Source organism: Salvia splendens, chromosome 10 (genome assembly GCF_004379255.2).
Source record: "Salvia splendens isolate huo1 chromosome 10, SspV2, whole genome shotgun sequence".
Taxonomy (NCBI): domain Eukaryota; kingdom Viridiplantae; phylum Streptophyta; class Magnoliopsida; order Lamiales; family Lamiaceae; genus Salvia; species Salvia splendens.
In genome coordinates, this window is record NC_056041.1 from 12,401,791 (window position 1) to 12,418,862 (window position 17,072).

The window sequence follows — 17,072 nt, forward strand, 5'->3', positions numbered from 1 at the left end:
TGATTTAATTTTATAATGCAATGTTTTTAGTTAACAATGAAAGGAAGTATGATTAGAAAAATTTGATCCTTACTAAATCATTTTCCCAAATTAACCGAATGGCAATAGTGAAAAGAGGTAAATTTGATGGTTGATTCAAAATTCAAATAGTGCTAGTAAATCATATTCCTAAATTAGTCGATTGAATATCATAAACATGCTCCAATTTGGGAGGTACGCTCCTTTCCTCTTCTCTCCATTGTTTGACCGTTTAACATAATTTTGAGTTTTGAGCATTAAACACCAAAACCCTAGAATTTTGTCTGTTCCTCCCTTGCCAACATACACTTCACTCCCACTCAAATCCCTCTTTAAATATCTTGTGTTTTCCCTTTATTTTATTCAATTTGCATTCGTTTCCGTAGAAGCTAACAGAGACTGAAAGCAGAAACGAATTGACGTTATGGATGTGGAAAAAATCTCTTCTGCTAATGCTGCTCTGCAGAAAATGGTGTGCTGTTCCATCCTTGGGGCCGCTCAAAGCTGCCTCCTTTTGCTTCTTATAATGGTACATTCCCTCACCCCTTTTCACTACGTTGTTCTTTTCTAGTAGTAATTGTTTGTGTTGCTTCGTTTGTTCTTGCTTTCTGTAACTTCTTTACTGAGAGAGGGAATGGCATTAACTGAACAAAATGAATAAGTAGCTAATTGAGAGGGGTTGAATCTGCATTTGAATTAGTTTAGTTTATTCTTCAGCGTTACTGCGAGTCTGTATTTGGCCTAGTTTATGTTTCTCTCAAGAATTGATTTTGACTAGGATAAGATGCTATACGAAGTTTTGATTTGATAACTGCAGCAGAAAGTGATTCCTGATTAATTGAGAACGCTGCTTTGATCGAATCACCACCGTCTCTGCATTCCATGAATTCAAAGATTTGTTTAACCCTTATTTGAATTGGTATATACACACATGAAAAGAATGATGTCTGTTTTGATGCTTCTGATTACTTTTGCTCTGTTCGAACATATTGATTTTATGTTGAGATACTATGAAAGAATCTTATATCGAAGATCGATTTATCTTACTTCAAATATCTATGGTGTTCTGGCTTTGGACGAATTAAATTAACTCTAAAAAGATTTTTCTTTTAGTCACTTGTAGCTCTAGTTCAATCAGTTTGGTTTAAGAATAGTTTTCTGTTGATATTCTGTGAAAATATAGCATCACAAATGGCAAATTGCCAAATCTAAAGCAAGCATGGATTTTTGGTTGTGTTTAGTTTTTATTGCACATGTATTCTTCTACATTGTTGATTGACATTGTTGGATTGGGGTTGTTTCTCTGCAGAGTGGGACTCTGGTCAATGATACAGATGTTGTTCCATCCCTGACGAATATAAGGTACTGTGGATTCTTCTTTGTTAGTCTTTTGAAGTTGTATTACCGTATCAACTGGAGACAGATCTCTCAAAGCCATGGTGTGTATATGTGCTCCACTTGCAGGTTCCCATTTGGTGATCTTAAAAAAGACACAGAAACAGAGGAGAACAAAGATGCTGGTGAGAGTGACGACTCTGATGATGATGACGAAGCCAGTGATGATGATGACAGTGATGAGGATGACGACGATTACTCTGGAGATGGGGGTGATGACGATGATTTAGACTCTGATGATGAGGTTGAGGCCAATGGTAATGCAGGGAGTGATGATGAAGATGATAGCGATGACGACGAAGATGATGATGGAGACGATGACGATGATGATGAAGATGACGATGACGACAGCGATGATGATGAAGATAAACGGCCATCAAAGAAGAAGAAGTGAGATGTGAGGTTTCTATTTTGTTTTCAGCTATAGCAAGTAGCATTTTTAATGGTATCTGTTTTGGTCATATTGACTGAAACTATGTTGTTTGGTTTGATTTTGGAATTACTTTTATATTAGACATTACTCCATTTCATTGGAGAGTGAATTGAAACATGTTACTGGCTATGAATTTAATTCATCAATTTTTCATCTTTTTGTTTGATAAATTTATCTTCATCAGTGAAGGCCAAACTTATAATCTTACTGTACAAAATATGTACTCCTATAAATCTACTCATAACGTGCAATAAAGACTGTTAGGAAGTGAAAATTTCAGATTCCATGCCAATCATCATCATATCTTGGTCAAGAGCAGGTTGAAACATTTTCCATTAAACTAAAATAAATAGGTTATACACCACAACTTCATGTTCATTTCTGTAATGTACTAACCTAACTATCATGATTCAAGACTTTACAATGGTGCAGACATAAACATGTTTCAACTAGTCCCACATTCCCCAACTGCTGGATGTTCTTGAACTTCCGCTGCTTAGGATACACTCATCGTGGATACGAGGTCGATTCTGACTGCCGAATCAACAACCATGGATTTGCTAAAAGTAAATTGAATACCTACCACATAGAAAAGAAGAGTGAGGCTATCAGACAAAACTAACCAGAAATATACTCCACCCGTCCATGAAAAGTACGAACTATTTGCTTTTTAGTTCGTCCATAAAAGTATGAACTTCCTGATTTTGGAAATCCAACTAGACTCCACTCTCCACCAACATTACTTCCACTACTCTTTCTCTGTCCAACCAAAAGTTTATATTTTTCAGGGGTGGAGGAAGTATAAAACTATCTTGCATATATTGATAAACATGCAAAAATGTCAACTCTATAATACTTACAGAAAATATTAGTACATTTGATCTGGAAAATGATGAGTTAGAATGTGATAGTATAAGCTAATGAGTTGTAGCAATGCCTAACAAAGAGAAAACGTGCAAAGATTTGAGCGCCTTCATCCCCCTTCAGTATCAATCAGTTACAGGAATTTAGTAGAACAAATTACAGGGATTTCGATATTTTCTCCTCTCTCTCATGGAGAAATAATTATATATGTGGCTGCATATTGCAATCCATTTAATATAGTAGTATTACTTCACAAGAATCTACCAATTTTATATCAATGTGTTTACTTTGTGTGATATGATGGATAGATAAAACATAGGCTTAGATGAGCAAATACGTTTAAAATTAATCAATCCATCAAAGCAAGTGATACATTAGCTTATGGAGTACCTACTATACAAAAATAATACTCCAGTAAAATCAAAGGCATTACTTGGAAGCTACTGAAAAAAAGAGATTTTCAATTATCTGCAAATGAAGATAATGTTCAGTTTCAGGCAAATCCTAAATTGCAATTCATCAAATTCTGACACAAGAAAAGCAATCAAAACAATAAAATTCAAATTCAAGTAACAATTTTATCTACCTCAAGCTATCCAGGTAGCTTTCCTGATCGAAAAACGGCGAACTTTGATTTCTCCGAATACTGATACTCAATTCCATTGCTCTGCAGGAGCCCTTCGATCAAATTCTTCGCTTCATCGGGGTCGGAGCTCTCGCATTCGACCTCATAGCTCGTGCCGAAGCTGTAGAGCGTCTCATCGACTTCTAATTTTAGCCCGCTCCACTCGTAAACCCCTCTCACGTTTCTAAAACCCCCCAAACAGACCAAACCCTTCCCGCCCAAACCGAACTCCTCCCTCACCCTCCTAATTATGTCGGACGGCTCGATGAGGAGGAGCCGCGATGGATCGGCGGCGCAGTGGCGGCCGACGGTGGGGTCGAGAGGCTCCTCCTGCTCCTCGATGCGGCTGATTCCGCCTGAGATTTGGGGCTTCGATTTTAGAGAGAGAACGCAGCGAGAGTCGAGGTCGTAGAAGCGGATGCGGAGGGCGGCGAAGCTGGACGCGAGCTCCGCATTGGGGCCGTCGAAGAAGAGGTTCTCTTGGAGGTGAGTGCGGCGGTGGTAGGCAGAGAGAACGGCGGAGAGCCGCTCGTGAGCGGCGGAGGACGGGAGCCGGAGCTTCACTTCAATTTCCATTAAATTGTTTTATTATTATTTGGATTTGAATTGTGAGATAATAGACTAATGAAATGGTGGTTGGGAACAGAGAAAACGGTTGGAATTGAACCGGTGCGGATCTTTTATGTGGATCCGGGTCAGAGCCGACCTAGATTTTACACCTCATTTAGTTTTCCATACTCCCTCTATTCAATTAAAATGAACCGTTTTTTATTTTTAGTGTCCATTAAAAATTAAACATTTTCTAAAATAAAAATGATATCAATTCTATTTTTTCATCTTTCATACTTTATTCTCTCCCAAGTAACTCATAAAATAACATTACATAAAATCTAATGCCGAAAAACAAATATTTCATTTATAATGAAACTTGAATGTATTTTTCAATTGGGACACAAAATTATACTCCTTTGTGTATCATTAATTGAGAAAAAATCTCATGCCAAAAAGCAAAAACGAAAGCTTCTTTTTCTCATGCCAAAAAGCAAAAACGAAAGCTTTACAAAGTAGAAGTAAAAGTGCAAATACATTCCAATCTGCCATTAAATCGACTCTTTTTGACTAATCTCATGTTTCACAAGAAAAGCTGAAATAAAGGCTCCACACAAGATTGAACGCTTCATACTAAAAAATCACACCTCAAAAATATAAAGAACAGTTAAATTTTGGCAAAGAAAACTCATGAACACCAATGGATCCATGTTGCCGACCAAAATTACAATCAACGAAAATAAGACTAGAAAGCTAGTATATGTCAGCAAATGACACAACAAAATAGGAACTACGACAAGGATGTGGTGGATTTGGATGACCTCCTCCACCACAAGTATCATCGTCATCATCACCTCTCATCGGAATAAAACCATCTAACTACCACCTAACTCGTACAACCGCAGAAGGTATAAACCACACAGTAAGCTGGCATTTGACTCTTCAGAAGAGTTTGAACAGCAGACCGCCATGAGTTGCGAAGAAGGGAGCAAACACCAGCGACTCCACAGCCATCAGCTTGATCAGAATGTTCAGCGACGGGCCTGAAGTGTCCTTCAGAGGGTCTCCAATGGTGTCACCAATCACTGCCGCCTTGTGTGGCTCGGATCCCTTTGGCCCCAGAGTTTGTGCATGCTCCGAAGCACCGGCCTACAAGATACATATGCCCGAGTGTTAGACAACAAATACGAATCTAAACTGGAGATTATAGGATACTCGTGAGAGCATGTCACTACCTCAATGTACTTCTTTGCATTGTCCCATGCACCACCGGTGTTGGATGCAGAAATCGCAATCTGTATGAAGGTAGAGATGAGTCGAAGGAGATAACATTTAAACGTCAAGCATTAAATATCAACACGAGAACAAGAGATCATACCTGGACACCAGAAACGAGTGAGCCAGCAAGAACACCAGAGAGGGTCTCGACGCCAAAAAAGGTGCCGACTATCAGGGGTGTGAGCATGACTAGGGCGCCAGGGGGGATCATTTCCTTAATTGAAGCGTCGGTGGAGATCTTCACACATGTAGCATAGTCAGGCTTGGCAATACCCTCCATGAGACCAGGGATGGTGTTGAACTGCCTGCGGACTTCCTCAACCATCTTCAAAGCTGCGCTTCCCACACTCTTCATGGTCATGGCAGAGAACCAGTAAGGAAGCATAGCTCCGACGAGTAGTCCAATGAAGACTTTAGGGGTCAGAACATCAACAGATGAGATTCCAGCACGGCTCACAAAGGCACCGAAAAGAGCCAATGAGACGAGTGCAGCGGACCCAATGGCGAAACCCTGGGAACAAAATTAAAGAGTTTAGTAACAGTGTAACATCCAGCAAGTGCACATGTAGAGAGCATGTTACACGTGATTTGATGGGGAAATGTGGAATATGACAATATATTTCAAGACCTTTCCAATAGCAGCGGTGGTGTTCCCAGCAGCATCAAGGGCATCAGTCCTCTCACGAATCCGGTGGCTCATGCCAGCCATCTCAGCGATACCTCCAGCGTTATCACTGATGGGGCCGTAAGCATCGATGGCTAACCCAGTAGCAATCGTGCTTAGCATTCCCAGAGCTGCTACAGCAATACCATACATAGCAGCAAATGTGAAACTAACAAAAATGCTAGCTGCAATGGCAAAAATGGGAATAATGACTGATTTGTATCCCAAGGCAAGGCCAAATATAACGTTGGTTGCAGCACCGGTTCTGCAGGAATCAGCAACATCTTGGACAGGGCTGCACATAAACATCAATAAAAGTTTTAAACACCCATTTTAAAAGAAATCATAAGTAGTTTTAAAAGAAATAAACAGTCATATTTGCACCTGTAGGCATTGCTGGTGTAATATTCAGTCACAAATCCAATTATAAGTCCAGCCCAAAGTCCAACACAAACGCAAAGGAATAGCTGCCTGCAATGTTACAATGAATTAGCACACAACTTCCAAACAAAGCCACAGACAGATGCCGGGATTAAATTAATGCACAATAGGCAGAAAACACAAAATATTTATATCTGTGAGCCTTGCAACTAAAGAGAGAGAAAAGGTTGATGATCTAGCAAAATGAAATGCAACCCTCCACTAGAGAAGTACAAATTTAATCTTTGTAGCAGAATATAAGCATATTTACCAGTTTTTCACATCTTTCTGAACACCAAAATTGAAGATTGTGAATGATGACGGCAAGCAAGTCCAGGTAACAATTGCAATTCCAATGGTCATAAAAATAGTGGATATGATCAGTTGCTTCTTCAATGCTGGTTCAATCTCCTTGACAGCCTTTATCTCAAAAAAGTCAGTAGCAAAGAGAGTAGTGATTAAGCACACCAGGATACCCATGGAACTAATAAGCAACGGATAGCACATTCCAGTGAAGTCATGAGAAATTCCAAAAGATGATATCGAAGCCACAACAAGAGCAGCACAAGATGCCTCAGCATATGAACCAAAAAGATCAGACCCCATTCCAGCAATATCTCCAACATTGTCACCAACATTGTCAGCAATCACCTGAGGAAAAAAACAGACATCAGTACAATACCCTTGCAAAAATATTATTAATTTCAGGGATGAATAGGGGGCTTACAGCAGGGTTCCTAGGATCATCTTCCGGGATATTCCTTTCAACCTTTCCAACAAGATCTGCACCAACATCAGCAGCCTTGGTGTAAATACCACCACCTACTCTTCCGAACAAAGCCATGGAGGATCCACCAAGACCATATCCAGTGATTGCCTCAAAAAGTCCTTCCCAATCATCACCATAGTAGATCTTGAATAGATTGATGGTAATGTATAAAACCAATAGGCCATTTGCAGCAAGCAGAAAACCCATAACTGCACCAGATCTGAATGCAACAATGAAAGCTTTTCCAACACCCTTTCTAGCTTCCAATGTTGTCCTTGCATTAGCATAGGTTGCAATTTTCATCCCGAGGAAACCAGAAACGACAGAGGTGATGGCACCAAGCAAGAAGGAAACTGTACTGAAGATAGCAGTTGCAAGAGCAGGCTTGCAAAGCTTTTCCTGATCATAAGTGCAGGGTCGGAAACTTGTGCTGAAACCCTCAACGGAACCCAGGAAGAGGAAGATGAGGATAGCGAAAGCAACCATGAAAATTCCCACATATTGGTACTCAGTAAACAAAAAAGATGTAGCGCCTGTAAAACCAGAAAAAAAAAAACATTAGTACCAGCTAAAGCAAATTTATCGTGTTTAACTGCACAATTAAGGAACACATCATAGTCAATTAATCAATTTAGGTAGCCCAGAAAATTGAACAAAAATGCTTTGCAATGAAGCAAGTTATGTTCTCAAGCAAAAAGGTATTAGAGAAACACTGCATAGAACAACCCAGAAGCATAAGCACCTCACATGCTCCAAGAGAGGCATCAGCATAAAGTATTCTTGTTTTACTAATTATAGGTATTAGCCACTTGAATATTTTAATTCATGTAAGACAATAAGAAGCTCACTCCCAAGTTATCCCTACACGATGAGTGCAGCATTAATATATTAAATTACTAATAATTAATTAATTAAAATTATTAAGACAACCTTCCCAAGATTTTGGTACATTAGAGGCAAAGAAAATAAAGCGCAGAGGCAATAACGTAGGAAAATAAGATCCGTTTCAATTCTCAATGCCACGTCATATATATACCAGCAATAGAGTAAAACCACAGCACACAAATCATAAATCGGCGAGCAAGAAACCCTAAGATTTAAATCCGCCGCCACGATAATAAATCATAATGAGAAAAGTACCTAGTAATATTTAAAATAAAAATTCATAATATTAAATGTAAGAGGATAGCCCTGAAACCTCTATTAAACTATATAACCTCTGTCGGTGATCATAATTTTGATCCATTTCTGAAGTTTCAAGCCAAAAACGAAACTTGAATTCAAGCGGTGAAAATATAATTTTGTAATCCATTAGTAAATGAAGAAGGATATTTGGCCATAAATAAAGTTCCTAAACTAAATAATCTAATAGTTTTAACTGCAAATCTGCAAAAGAAATGGTTGTGGATACAAAATCATGTTTGCAGCTAAAACAATATCACTAAACATCTTATAAATCAACAACGCAATCATAAATACAAAAAAAAATCTCTACAAACCACAGCTAACAAAACACCGGCTTTACTAAAAAAATAATTAGGCAAAAAAAGTTGAAATAAATAAACTTTCAGTATCCTCGCAACTTATCAACACTCGGCAGCAAAAAGCAGAGCTCAAAATCAAGTAAGCAAGCAGAGACAACCATACTTACACATAACGAAACATAATAAACAACCAAAACACAGATCTAGGCGAATTGAAGAGAGATCTGTAACAACTCTCACCCTCAGAAATGGCGTTCTGGATCTCGGCGCACTTGGCGACGACGTTGTGGTCATTAATGCCTTCCTCCTCCTCAATCAAGTAGTCGGCGTTCCCATTCTTCCCGTTCTTGACCGCGGCGTCTCCGGAGCGGTCCACCGAGACCTTGACGCGGGAGACGAAGAACCACTGCACGAGCGAGAAAATGATTCCGATGACGGCGCACACCGGAATCGCGATCTCGGTGCCCAGATCTGACAGCAATGCCATTCTCTCCGGAACCCTAACTAGCTCGCCGGAATATACCGGAATAATTAAAGACAAAAGAGGAAACAAAAAATTGAAATAAAAAGAGCGGCGAGAGAATGAAAGTGACAGAAAGAGGTCTAAGGAATTTGAGGAGGTTTTCGAGCAAGGCCTGTCAAGGATATTTATAGGATTTTAAATCCTAGCAAAATTCTTCGAGTCAAGGGCAATGCTACTCTACCCGAAGGTGCACCGTCTAACTATGGGCTCCTTCGGTATATTGGATTTGGATATACCGCAGGCTGACGTGTCAAATTATCCGCAGTAAGTTTGTGCAATTTTATAGGTATCTTATTAAATACTTAATTTATACTACTAGTTAATTAGTGGTTGTATATGCGGAATAACCCAACTACAAAAAGACATTACTTTAGAAAAGAGGTGTTTACCCCTTGAAAAACATAGGAAAAGGAAAAAAGAAAATTAAAGTGCTAGAATATTAGTAGTAATTGAAAATAAAAGATTCACAAACTCATTAAATTTAATTAAAATAGTATATTAATATTCTAATTAAAATGATATATCAATTTTTTTTACTAAAAATTCATATAATAATGAGAGTATAAACATGCTATTATAAAAGAGAAAAAAAAAAGAATGCAATAAAATAAAAATATATATATACTACTTCATATAATAAGAATTAAAATTTTAAAAATGATGGAATTGATATTTGAATCCACATAAGTATGAAATTGGGTTTTGAACCCACAATCTTTAGATTTTACCAAAACTCATTTATGACTAGATGAAGTATTAATTTGTTATTGAAATGTCAACAAACTCATAGAGCAAACATCGAAAATTTTATAAGCGTAAAACCAATTGTCTCATCTTAAACTCACAAGCAATGTTGAAACTGAAAATATGTCTATAAATGGCTCTTTCAATCAATGCAAAATTCACTCATTTAAAAAACAATATTTCATTAATTCAATTGATCCAATTCTAAGCATGGATCATCGTGAAACTGTAGTTTTATTTAATTTTGAAATAGATTAGTAAAAGTTGGGCAAATGAAGTAACGGACGCTCCTCATTGGCCGACGAGGGGTGGGGTGGGGTGGGGGTGGGAGAGGGGTACTTCCCTCCATCTCTTGGTTAGGGAACTATTTGGCGGACAAGATGCTTGCAAATTGTCCTTGCTCTATCTCGTACCTCCGGAGTGGAATGTATGCTCTTAAAAGCAATGTGCAGACATAAGGAATGCGCAGCCATATTCTTTTTAGGATAATTTAGTAAAAGGAATATGCATAGACAACATGTAAAAGTTTTCAATCAATTAGCATGGTAGAAAAGGATAATTTGAATTTTAGACATGTATCAAATATTCAAGCTCCACAACAATTTTTATTCTCAAATTTCCGATTTGATTTAAACTCATAGAATGTGATCTTATTCTAGATATACTATAGTAATCCATGAGATAACATAAAACATGGGAGTCCATATTTTCAAATGAAACTTTCTATATAACATAGAGATAATTCAAAAGAAAAAAAGACTGAATTGAAATGAAGGCAATAACTACACTAAACAAAAAAATAAAATAAAATACTATAAGAGCTAGAAGTATTTAAGTTGGGACGGACGTAGTACTGCACTAAATAAAATATAGTAAGAGCTATAAGTATAAATAGTCATTCCATTTTACTCCATTCATATTAAAACGAACAAAATTGCAATTAATTGATAATTAATTGTAATCGCATTTTAGGTTTCGTACGAATTAGTAATACCGTAATGGATAAGAAAAGATTAAGCAAATGACTTATACCTAAGAAGTAAAAAATATTCACATTCTTTATTTCAAAACTATAGTGTCACTTTCTATATAATTAATTGAGCACCATTTTTATTTTTATATGAAAATGGGTTGTAGTTGCGTTCAACAACAGAATCACGATATTATTATGGTCGCGCTAAACAAATTTGTTTATGGTGATTACAAATTTGAACACAAATTGTGTACTAATCTGAATGGTAAATTGGGAATTAAAAAAAGTCGTAATTTCGCCGCATATTATGTTAGAATCTATCCGTTTGCTTTTGTTATCCAAATGACGTCTGACGTCAGCATTGTGTGTGTTTTTGAAGTTCTATCCGCAATTCCGTGCCGTTCGATCGAAAACAAAAGTAGAAAAATTATAAAGGTTGAGGTTTTATTAACATAAATAAATATTCATGGAGCATCTTTTTAAAGACATACTACAAAATTCAAATCGCAAAGCATACTATATAAACTCTGGTAACTATAATGATAAAAATTACAAAATGATAGTACTAAGTTATTAAAGGCTGCATTTATATGTATATTGAAATGCTTATTAGTACAAGCCAACCACCAGTCCTCCTTAGTTGGAGACCAACTCTACAATATTATATTTTGAGACATGGAGTTACATTATGTAACTCACATATATAAATAATTAATAATTCATTAGGTGCCTACTTATTTAATTAAGCATTGACAATTTCTTGGAAACACGTCGACAAAGTCTATGGATATGCGGGCTCAAGTCACACCAACATGCTACAGTTCTCATTTTCACACTTTCTCCATCGAAATAAAATACTAAAAGAAAGAAAAAGGGCAAAACAAGTGTATGAGAAAACAAATGAAGTGGATGAGAATTTCTAACAAAAGAAATCGTCGAACAAATTAAATAATGGTTGGTTGTCGAAATTCTACATCAAGATTGTTACCACGTCCAAACCCACACTAATTAGATCTAACTTACAAAATTTCAAAGAAAAAATTAAAATACAATTACCCGTTTAATTATTTATTTATTCACAACAAACAACTTGGGCATCTATAAGATGCAGTGCCAACTTCAATCACTGTAATTATTAGGGTAAAGATGGGACTTTTGTGTCTGCAAACTTCTTTCCATTTACTTTCACTCCATGAATAAATTCTAGCAAATTATTTTTTAAGTTACAATCCATATCTTGATCGAATTATTAGCAGCAGTAGTATATATAAGTGCAACGAATTTATTATCGTGTATTGAATGGCGTGCAATCATATCCCACCGATTATTCATATAATTCTTAAAATACAATCATCACCATGCATTCACTTATTTCCAAAACTTGCGTCTTTTTCTACCCCCATTATTTTCACTATTCGCATAAGGGGGTATTTTACATATCGAACCTAAATTCATACTCTATAGTTATAATTATAATTTAATTTAATACTCCTTCCTTCCTATAAAAATATGTGCACTTTCCATTTTCATCCGTACCATAAAAATTGGTGCATTCCATTTATGGAAATTTAAATCAATTTAATAACTCTACTTTAACTACTATTCTCCTCGTCTCTCTTACTTTACCATACCATTCTCCTCATCTCTCTTATTTTACCAATTTTGTCTTAATTCTAGTGTCATCTCATCCGCCCATATTTTTATGGGACTGGGGGAGTATAAATTAATTTTTACATGATTGTATATAATTATCACTAAAAAAACTTAGTTCTTGTATTTTTTAAGAACAACAAAATTGAGATGCAATCACTTGCGTTATAAAGTTTTTAAAAATAACAACAATTTAGGACGCAAAAGAATGCGTTCCTACGTTATGGACAATTAATCTTTTACTTTTTTAGGACGCTTCCATTTGCATCCTCTAATTTTAATTGGAACACCAACAATAAAAACACTTTTTAAAGCATTTATGGTATATTTAAAAACACGAATTAACGTCATTAATTATATTAAAAATTGTACTAACGGTTTTTTTATTATAGTGTAGTACTTGGAGTATTAGATAATTCTATGTACCAATAAAAACTAGTAGTTTAATTGACGAAAGTTAAATAGCACTTGAATGCATCTTGCGTAGTTGCGTGAGTGTTTAATTCTTATACTCCATGATGGTGTAGATTCACATATTGATGATTTAATGATTTTTGCTTATATACTTTAATTGTTTCACGTGTTCGATATTTCTCCAAATTTTTTTGTTAATCATGTTGGGTGTTTTGTCCCATCAACTTTGGAAACCACCTTGTTATAACAGAATAGAGTAATTGTGTAATCGACAAACGAAAGAACGTAAAGAGACACGAAATTTACGTGGTTCGCCAACGTTGTGTTGGTTACGTCCACGGGCAAGAACGGAGAACAAATTATATTATGACTGTTGTTACAGATTTCAGATCGAAGAATTATGTGCTCTACTCCCATATAAATAGGCACACATGAGATACTATCCTAATTAAGAAACATAATTATATCCCAATTAGGAAACAAATTCAAGGCATACTAACAAATCTCTACATTGACTTGAATCATCCTTCCAAATGCATCATCATAATACCAAACGAACAAACTTCTACATCCTTGCCTCAAATTTGCCCTCCACATGCAACTAACAGCTCATGACATTAAGCAAGTCCAAACAATGTTGAAACTTGCTCTGGGGGACCGGCTTCAGAAAATGATACCTCACATCAATATGTTTAGTCATCTCATGGTGGACTTGATCTTTGGCTAAACAAATAGCACTCTGGCTATCGCATAACACAACAACTTGATCTTGATTTAAACCAAGATCACCAACTAGCCCTTTCAACCATATTCCCACTTTAGCAGCTTCTGTCAACGCCATATACTCTGCTTCAGTCGTAGACAAAGTAACAGCAGCCTGCAAAGTTGCTTTCCAACTAACAACAGAACCGCCAAGAGTGAAAACATAACTGGTCATAGATCTTCTACTATCGACATCTCCAGCATAGTCAGAATCAGAATAACCAGTCATTAAACAAAGAGTATCACCTCCATAAATGAGACCAACATCAGACGCACCTCTCAAGTAGCGAAAAATTCTCTTCACGGCTTGCCAGTGCTCCTTTCCCGGATGTCCCATGAACCTGCTAACAACACTAACATCATGTGCTATGTCTGGTCTAGTACAGACCATAGCGTACATCAAACTCCCTACTGCATTAGAGTACGAGACTCGAGGCATGTACTCCTCCTCAACTTCAGATTTCAGTGCATTATCCGATGACAGATGAATATTTTGTAGCACTTGGAGTATCAATAGGTTTAGCTCCAGACATGCCAAATCTTGACAGAATCTTCTCAATGTAGCTCTTCTATGACAAACAGAGCTTCTTCTTTGCTCTTTCCCTAGATATCTCCATGCCCAGAATTTTCTTCGCAACACCCAAATCCTTCATATCAAATTCAGCACCGAGATGAGCTTTCAACTTCTGAATTTCGGACTTCGACTTTGCAGCTATAAGCATATCATCTACATACAGAACGAGATAGATCACGGAACCATCATCAGTTGTGTTGTGATACACACAACAATCATATGGGCTCCTGCTGTATCCCAGCTGGACCATGTAGCTGTCAAATCTCTTATACCATTGTCTCGGAGACTGCTTTAGTCCATACAAGGACTTTTTCAGCTTGCAAACATAATCCTCCTTGCCAGGAACCACGAATCCCTCTGGCTGAGTCATGTAGATATCTTCTTCAAGCAACCCGTGTAGGAAAGTTGTCTTCACGTCTAGTTGCTCAAGCTCCAGATCACAATGTGCAACCATCGCTAGTAACACTCTGATGGAAGTATGTCTGACCACTGGCGAGAAAATCTCATTGTAGTCAACCCCCTCCTTCTGCGTGAACCATCTTGCAACTAGCCGAGCTTTGTATCTAATACCCTCATCTACTGTGATCTCCTCCTTCTTCTTGAAGATCCATTTGCAAGTAACAATCTTTCTCCCCTTAGGTCGTTTGACTAGTTCTCATGTCAGATTCTTCCATAGTGATTCCATCTCTTCTCCCATTGCAGCGAGCCATTTAGCACGCTCACTACCCGAAACAGCTTCCTTATAGGTGGATGGTTCATCTTCCACCTCACTGGCAACTTGTAGTGCATATGCCATAATGTCCTCAAAGCCGTACTTCAACGGAGGCTTCACACCTGTCCTCCTAGCTCTGTCAATAGCAATGCTTCTCTGACGAGCTTCTGGATGAACATCAGAACTAGTAGTATCAATAGTAGCTTCAGCAGTAGTGTGTTGATCTTCTCCACCTTGGAGTTATTATTCACTCTTATCGTGAGTGACTTGCAGCTCCACCTGTTTATCAATACCTTCCAAATCCTATGCAGCAATAGACTTCACAGTGGAGTTAAGCATAGAATTTTCATCAAACACCACTTTCCGACTGAGAATAATTCTATCCTCTGAAAGCAACCAGATTCTGTATCCCTTAACTCCATTCCCATAACCAACAAATATACCCTTCTTAGCTCTCGGTTTTAGTTTACCCTCACTGACATGATGATAAACAGTACAACCAAAAACTCTAAGCGAAGAATAATCTGCAGGCATATCATTAGACCATACCTCGTAAGGTATCTTACAGTCAATGCCAGTGTGAGGACCACGGTTGATCAGATAACACGCCGCGTTTACTACCTTTGCCCAAAACTTCCTAGTCAAACCAACATGAAAGAGCATGCATCTTGCTCTCTCCAACAATGTCTGATTCATGCGTTCTGCCACACCATTTTGTTGTGGTGTATGTCTAACGGTGTGATGTCGAACGATCCCTTCACTCCTGCAGAACTCATTGAACTCAGACTAACAAAATTCCAGACTGTTATCTGTTCTCAATCGCTTGATCTTCTTCCCTGTCTGGTTTTCAATCAGAGTCTTCCACTCTTTGAACTTCTTGAATGCTTCACCTTTATGTTTCATCATAATCACCCAGGTCATCCTCGAGTAGTCATCAATCATCGACACAAAATACTTGTGTCCTCCAACAGATTCAACACGTGAGGGACCCCAACAATCCATATGAATATAGTCAAGTGTCCCCTTCGTTCGATGAACACCCTTCTTTGGAAACTTGCTGCGATGAAGCTTCCCAAATACACGGTGTTCGCAGAAATCAAGTTTCTGCACTTTATGCCCAGAAAGAAAATCACGATTTGACATGATTCTAATGCCACGTTTTCCCATATGACCAAGCCTCATATGCCACAGCTTGGTCATATCCTTGGTTGCAACCTCGGATGATGCAATATCAGTAGAATTTGGCACGATGGAACCTCTCAGAACATACAAGGTACCTTGTTTCAGAGCTGTCAGAACCACCTTCGAACCTTTCAAAATACACATTACTCCACCTTCACCTTTGAAACTGAGACCCTTACTGTAAAGTACACAGCAATATCAAATTCTTTGTCTTCTGTGGAACATGCCTAACATCGTTCAAGGTGCAGAATACCTCATCATGCGTCCTAATCCTGATTGAGCCGATGCCAACCACCTTGCAGACAACACTGTTGGCCATGGTAACATTGCCTCCATCTATCTGCTCATAAGTGGTGAAATACTCCATGTGAGGACAAAGATGATACGATGCTCCAGAATCCAAAATCCACTCGTCATTACAGTGTGGCTGTGCATCCGCAACCAAGGCCAGTTCTTCTTCCGAGTTTGCGCTATCAGCTTCTGCCACAGTCGCAGAACCGTTAGCATCCTCTTTCTTGCCCAATTTCTTCTTTATCTTTGGACAATCAACCTTCCAATGCCCTGGTTCTTTACAATATCTGCAAATGTCATTTGACTTAGGGGCTTTAGGAGCTTTTGAACCTTTGGAGTTCTGCTTCTTCTGTCCGAATTTCTTCTGTCCCTTACCTGTAAAAGATAATCCCGATGCCAGATTTTATGTGGCTGAACTCGTTGCCTGTTGACGATCCTCTCTGATGTGAAGAGCAGATCGAACATGCTCCAAACACAGAGTTTCTTTCCCAGTCATAAAAGACTCAACGAAATTCTCGTACGACTCAGGCAAAGAAACTAGCAGAATTAAAGCAACATCCTCGTCTTCTACTTTAACATCAACATTATGCAAATCCAGCAAAATTTTGTTCAAATTTTTCAGATGATCCCGAAGGGGCATACCTTCCTACATGCGTAATCGAAACAAACGTTGCTTCAGGAGCAGCTTGTTGGTTAGAGACTTCGTCATGTATAAACTCTCCAACTTCATCCAAAGGGCAGCAACAGT

At 37.8% G+C, this 17,072-nt stretch overlaps 3 protein-coding genes across 4 annotated transcripts; 1 reads left to right on the forward strand and 2 right to left on the reverse strand.

Annotated features, from left to right (window-relative positions):
* The first annotated feature begins 205 nt into the window (after window positions 1-205).
* On the forward strand, window positions 206-2,048 carry LOC121750702 (phosphopantothenoylcysteine decarboxylase subunit VHS3-like). Its single transcript, XM_042145284.1, has 3 exons — window positions 206-547; window positions 1,328-1,380; window positions 1,483-2,048. The coding sequence occupies exons 1-3, from the start codon at window positions 443-445 to the stop codon at window positions 1,805-1,807; spliced, it is 483 nt and encodes a 160-aa protein (XP_042001218.1). The 5' UTR covers window positions 206-442; the 3' UTR covers window positions 1,808-2,048.
* Window positions 2,049-2,149: 101 nt separating this feature from the next.
* On the reverse strand, window positions 2,150-3,964 carry LOC121750860 (triphosphate tunnel metalloenzyme 3-like). 2 transcript variants are annotated; one of them, XM_042145492.1, is made up of 2 exons: window positions 3,297-3,964; window positions 2,150-2,425 (listed from the first exon to the last, which is right to left on the reverse strand). In XM_042145492.1, the coding sequence occupies exon 1, from the start codon at window positions 3,909-3,911 to the stop codon at window positions 3,303-3,305; it is 609 nt and encodes a 202-aa protein (XP_042001426.1). In that variant the 5' UTR covers window positions 3,912-3,964; the 3' UTR covers window positions 2,150-2,425; window positions 3,297-3,302. The 2 variants fall into 2 exon arrangements, with proteins under 2 accessions (XP_042001426.1, XP_042001425.1); XM_042145491.1 differs by having other exon boundaries at window positions 2,150-2,605.
* A 551-nt stretch (window positions 3,965-4,515) lies between these two features.
* On the reverse strand, window positions 4,516-9,113 carry LOC121752076 (pyrophosphate-energized vacuolar membrane proton pump-like). Its single transcript, XM_042146952.1, has 8 exons — window positions 8,740-9,113; window positions 6,974-7,548; window positions 6,518-6,897; window positions 6,211-6,297; window positions 5,791-6,121; window positions 5,263-5,673; window positions 5,120-5,179; window positions 4,516-5,033 (listed from the first exon to the last, which is right to left on the reverse strand). Exons 1-8 carry the CDS (start codon window positions 8,984-8,986, stop codon window positions 4,827-4,829), a joined length of 2,298 nt encoding a protein of 765 aa, XP_042002886.1. The 5' UTR covers window positions 8,987-9,113; the 3' UTR covers window positions 4,516-4,826.
* Window positions 9,114-17,072: the final 7,959 nt, after the last annotated feature.

What these genes read in the sequence shown, in the direction of transcription:
- LOC121750702 (XM_042145284.1), top strand. Translation starts at nt 443, where the DNA reads ATGGATGTGGAAAAAATCTCTTCTGCTAATGCTGCTCTGCAGAAAATG. An exon ending in TCCTTTTGCTTCTTATAATG is followed by an intron (nt 548 to 1,327) that starts GTACATTCCCTC and finishes GTTTCTCTGCAG; the next exon opens with AGTGGGACTCTGGTCAATGA. An exon ending in CCATCCCTGACGAATATAAG is followed by an intron (nt 1,381 to 1,482) that starts GTACTGTGGATT and finishes CTCCACTTGCAG; the next exon opens with GTTCCCATTTGGTGATCTTA.
- LOC121752076 (XM_042146952.1), bottom strand. Translation starts at nt 8,986, where the DNA reads ATGGCATTGCTGTCAGATCTGGGCACCGAGATCGCGATTCCGGTGTGC. An exon ending in CAGAAAGATGTGAAAAACTG is followed by an intron (nt 6,298 to 6,517) that starts GTAAATATGCTT and finishes GTAACATTGCAG; the next exon opens with GCAGCTATTCCTTTGCGTTT. An exon ending in CCACCGCTGCTATTGGAAAG is followed by an intron (nt 5,674 to 5,790) that starts GTCTTGAAATAT and finishes TTTTGTTCCCAG; the next exon opens with GGTTTCGCCATTGGGTCCGC.
- LOC121750860 (XM_042145492.1), bottom strand. Translation starts at nt 3,911, where the DNA reads ATGGAAATTGAAGTGAAGCTCCGGCTCCCGTCCTCCGCCGCTCACGAG.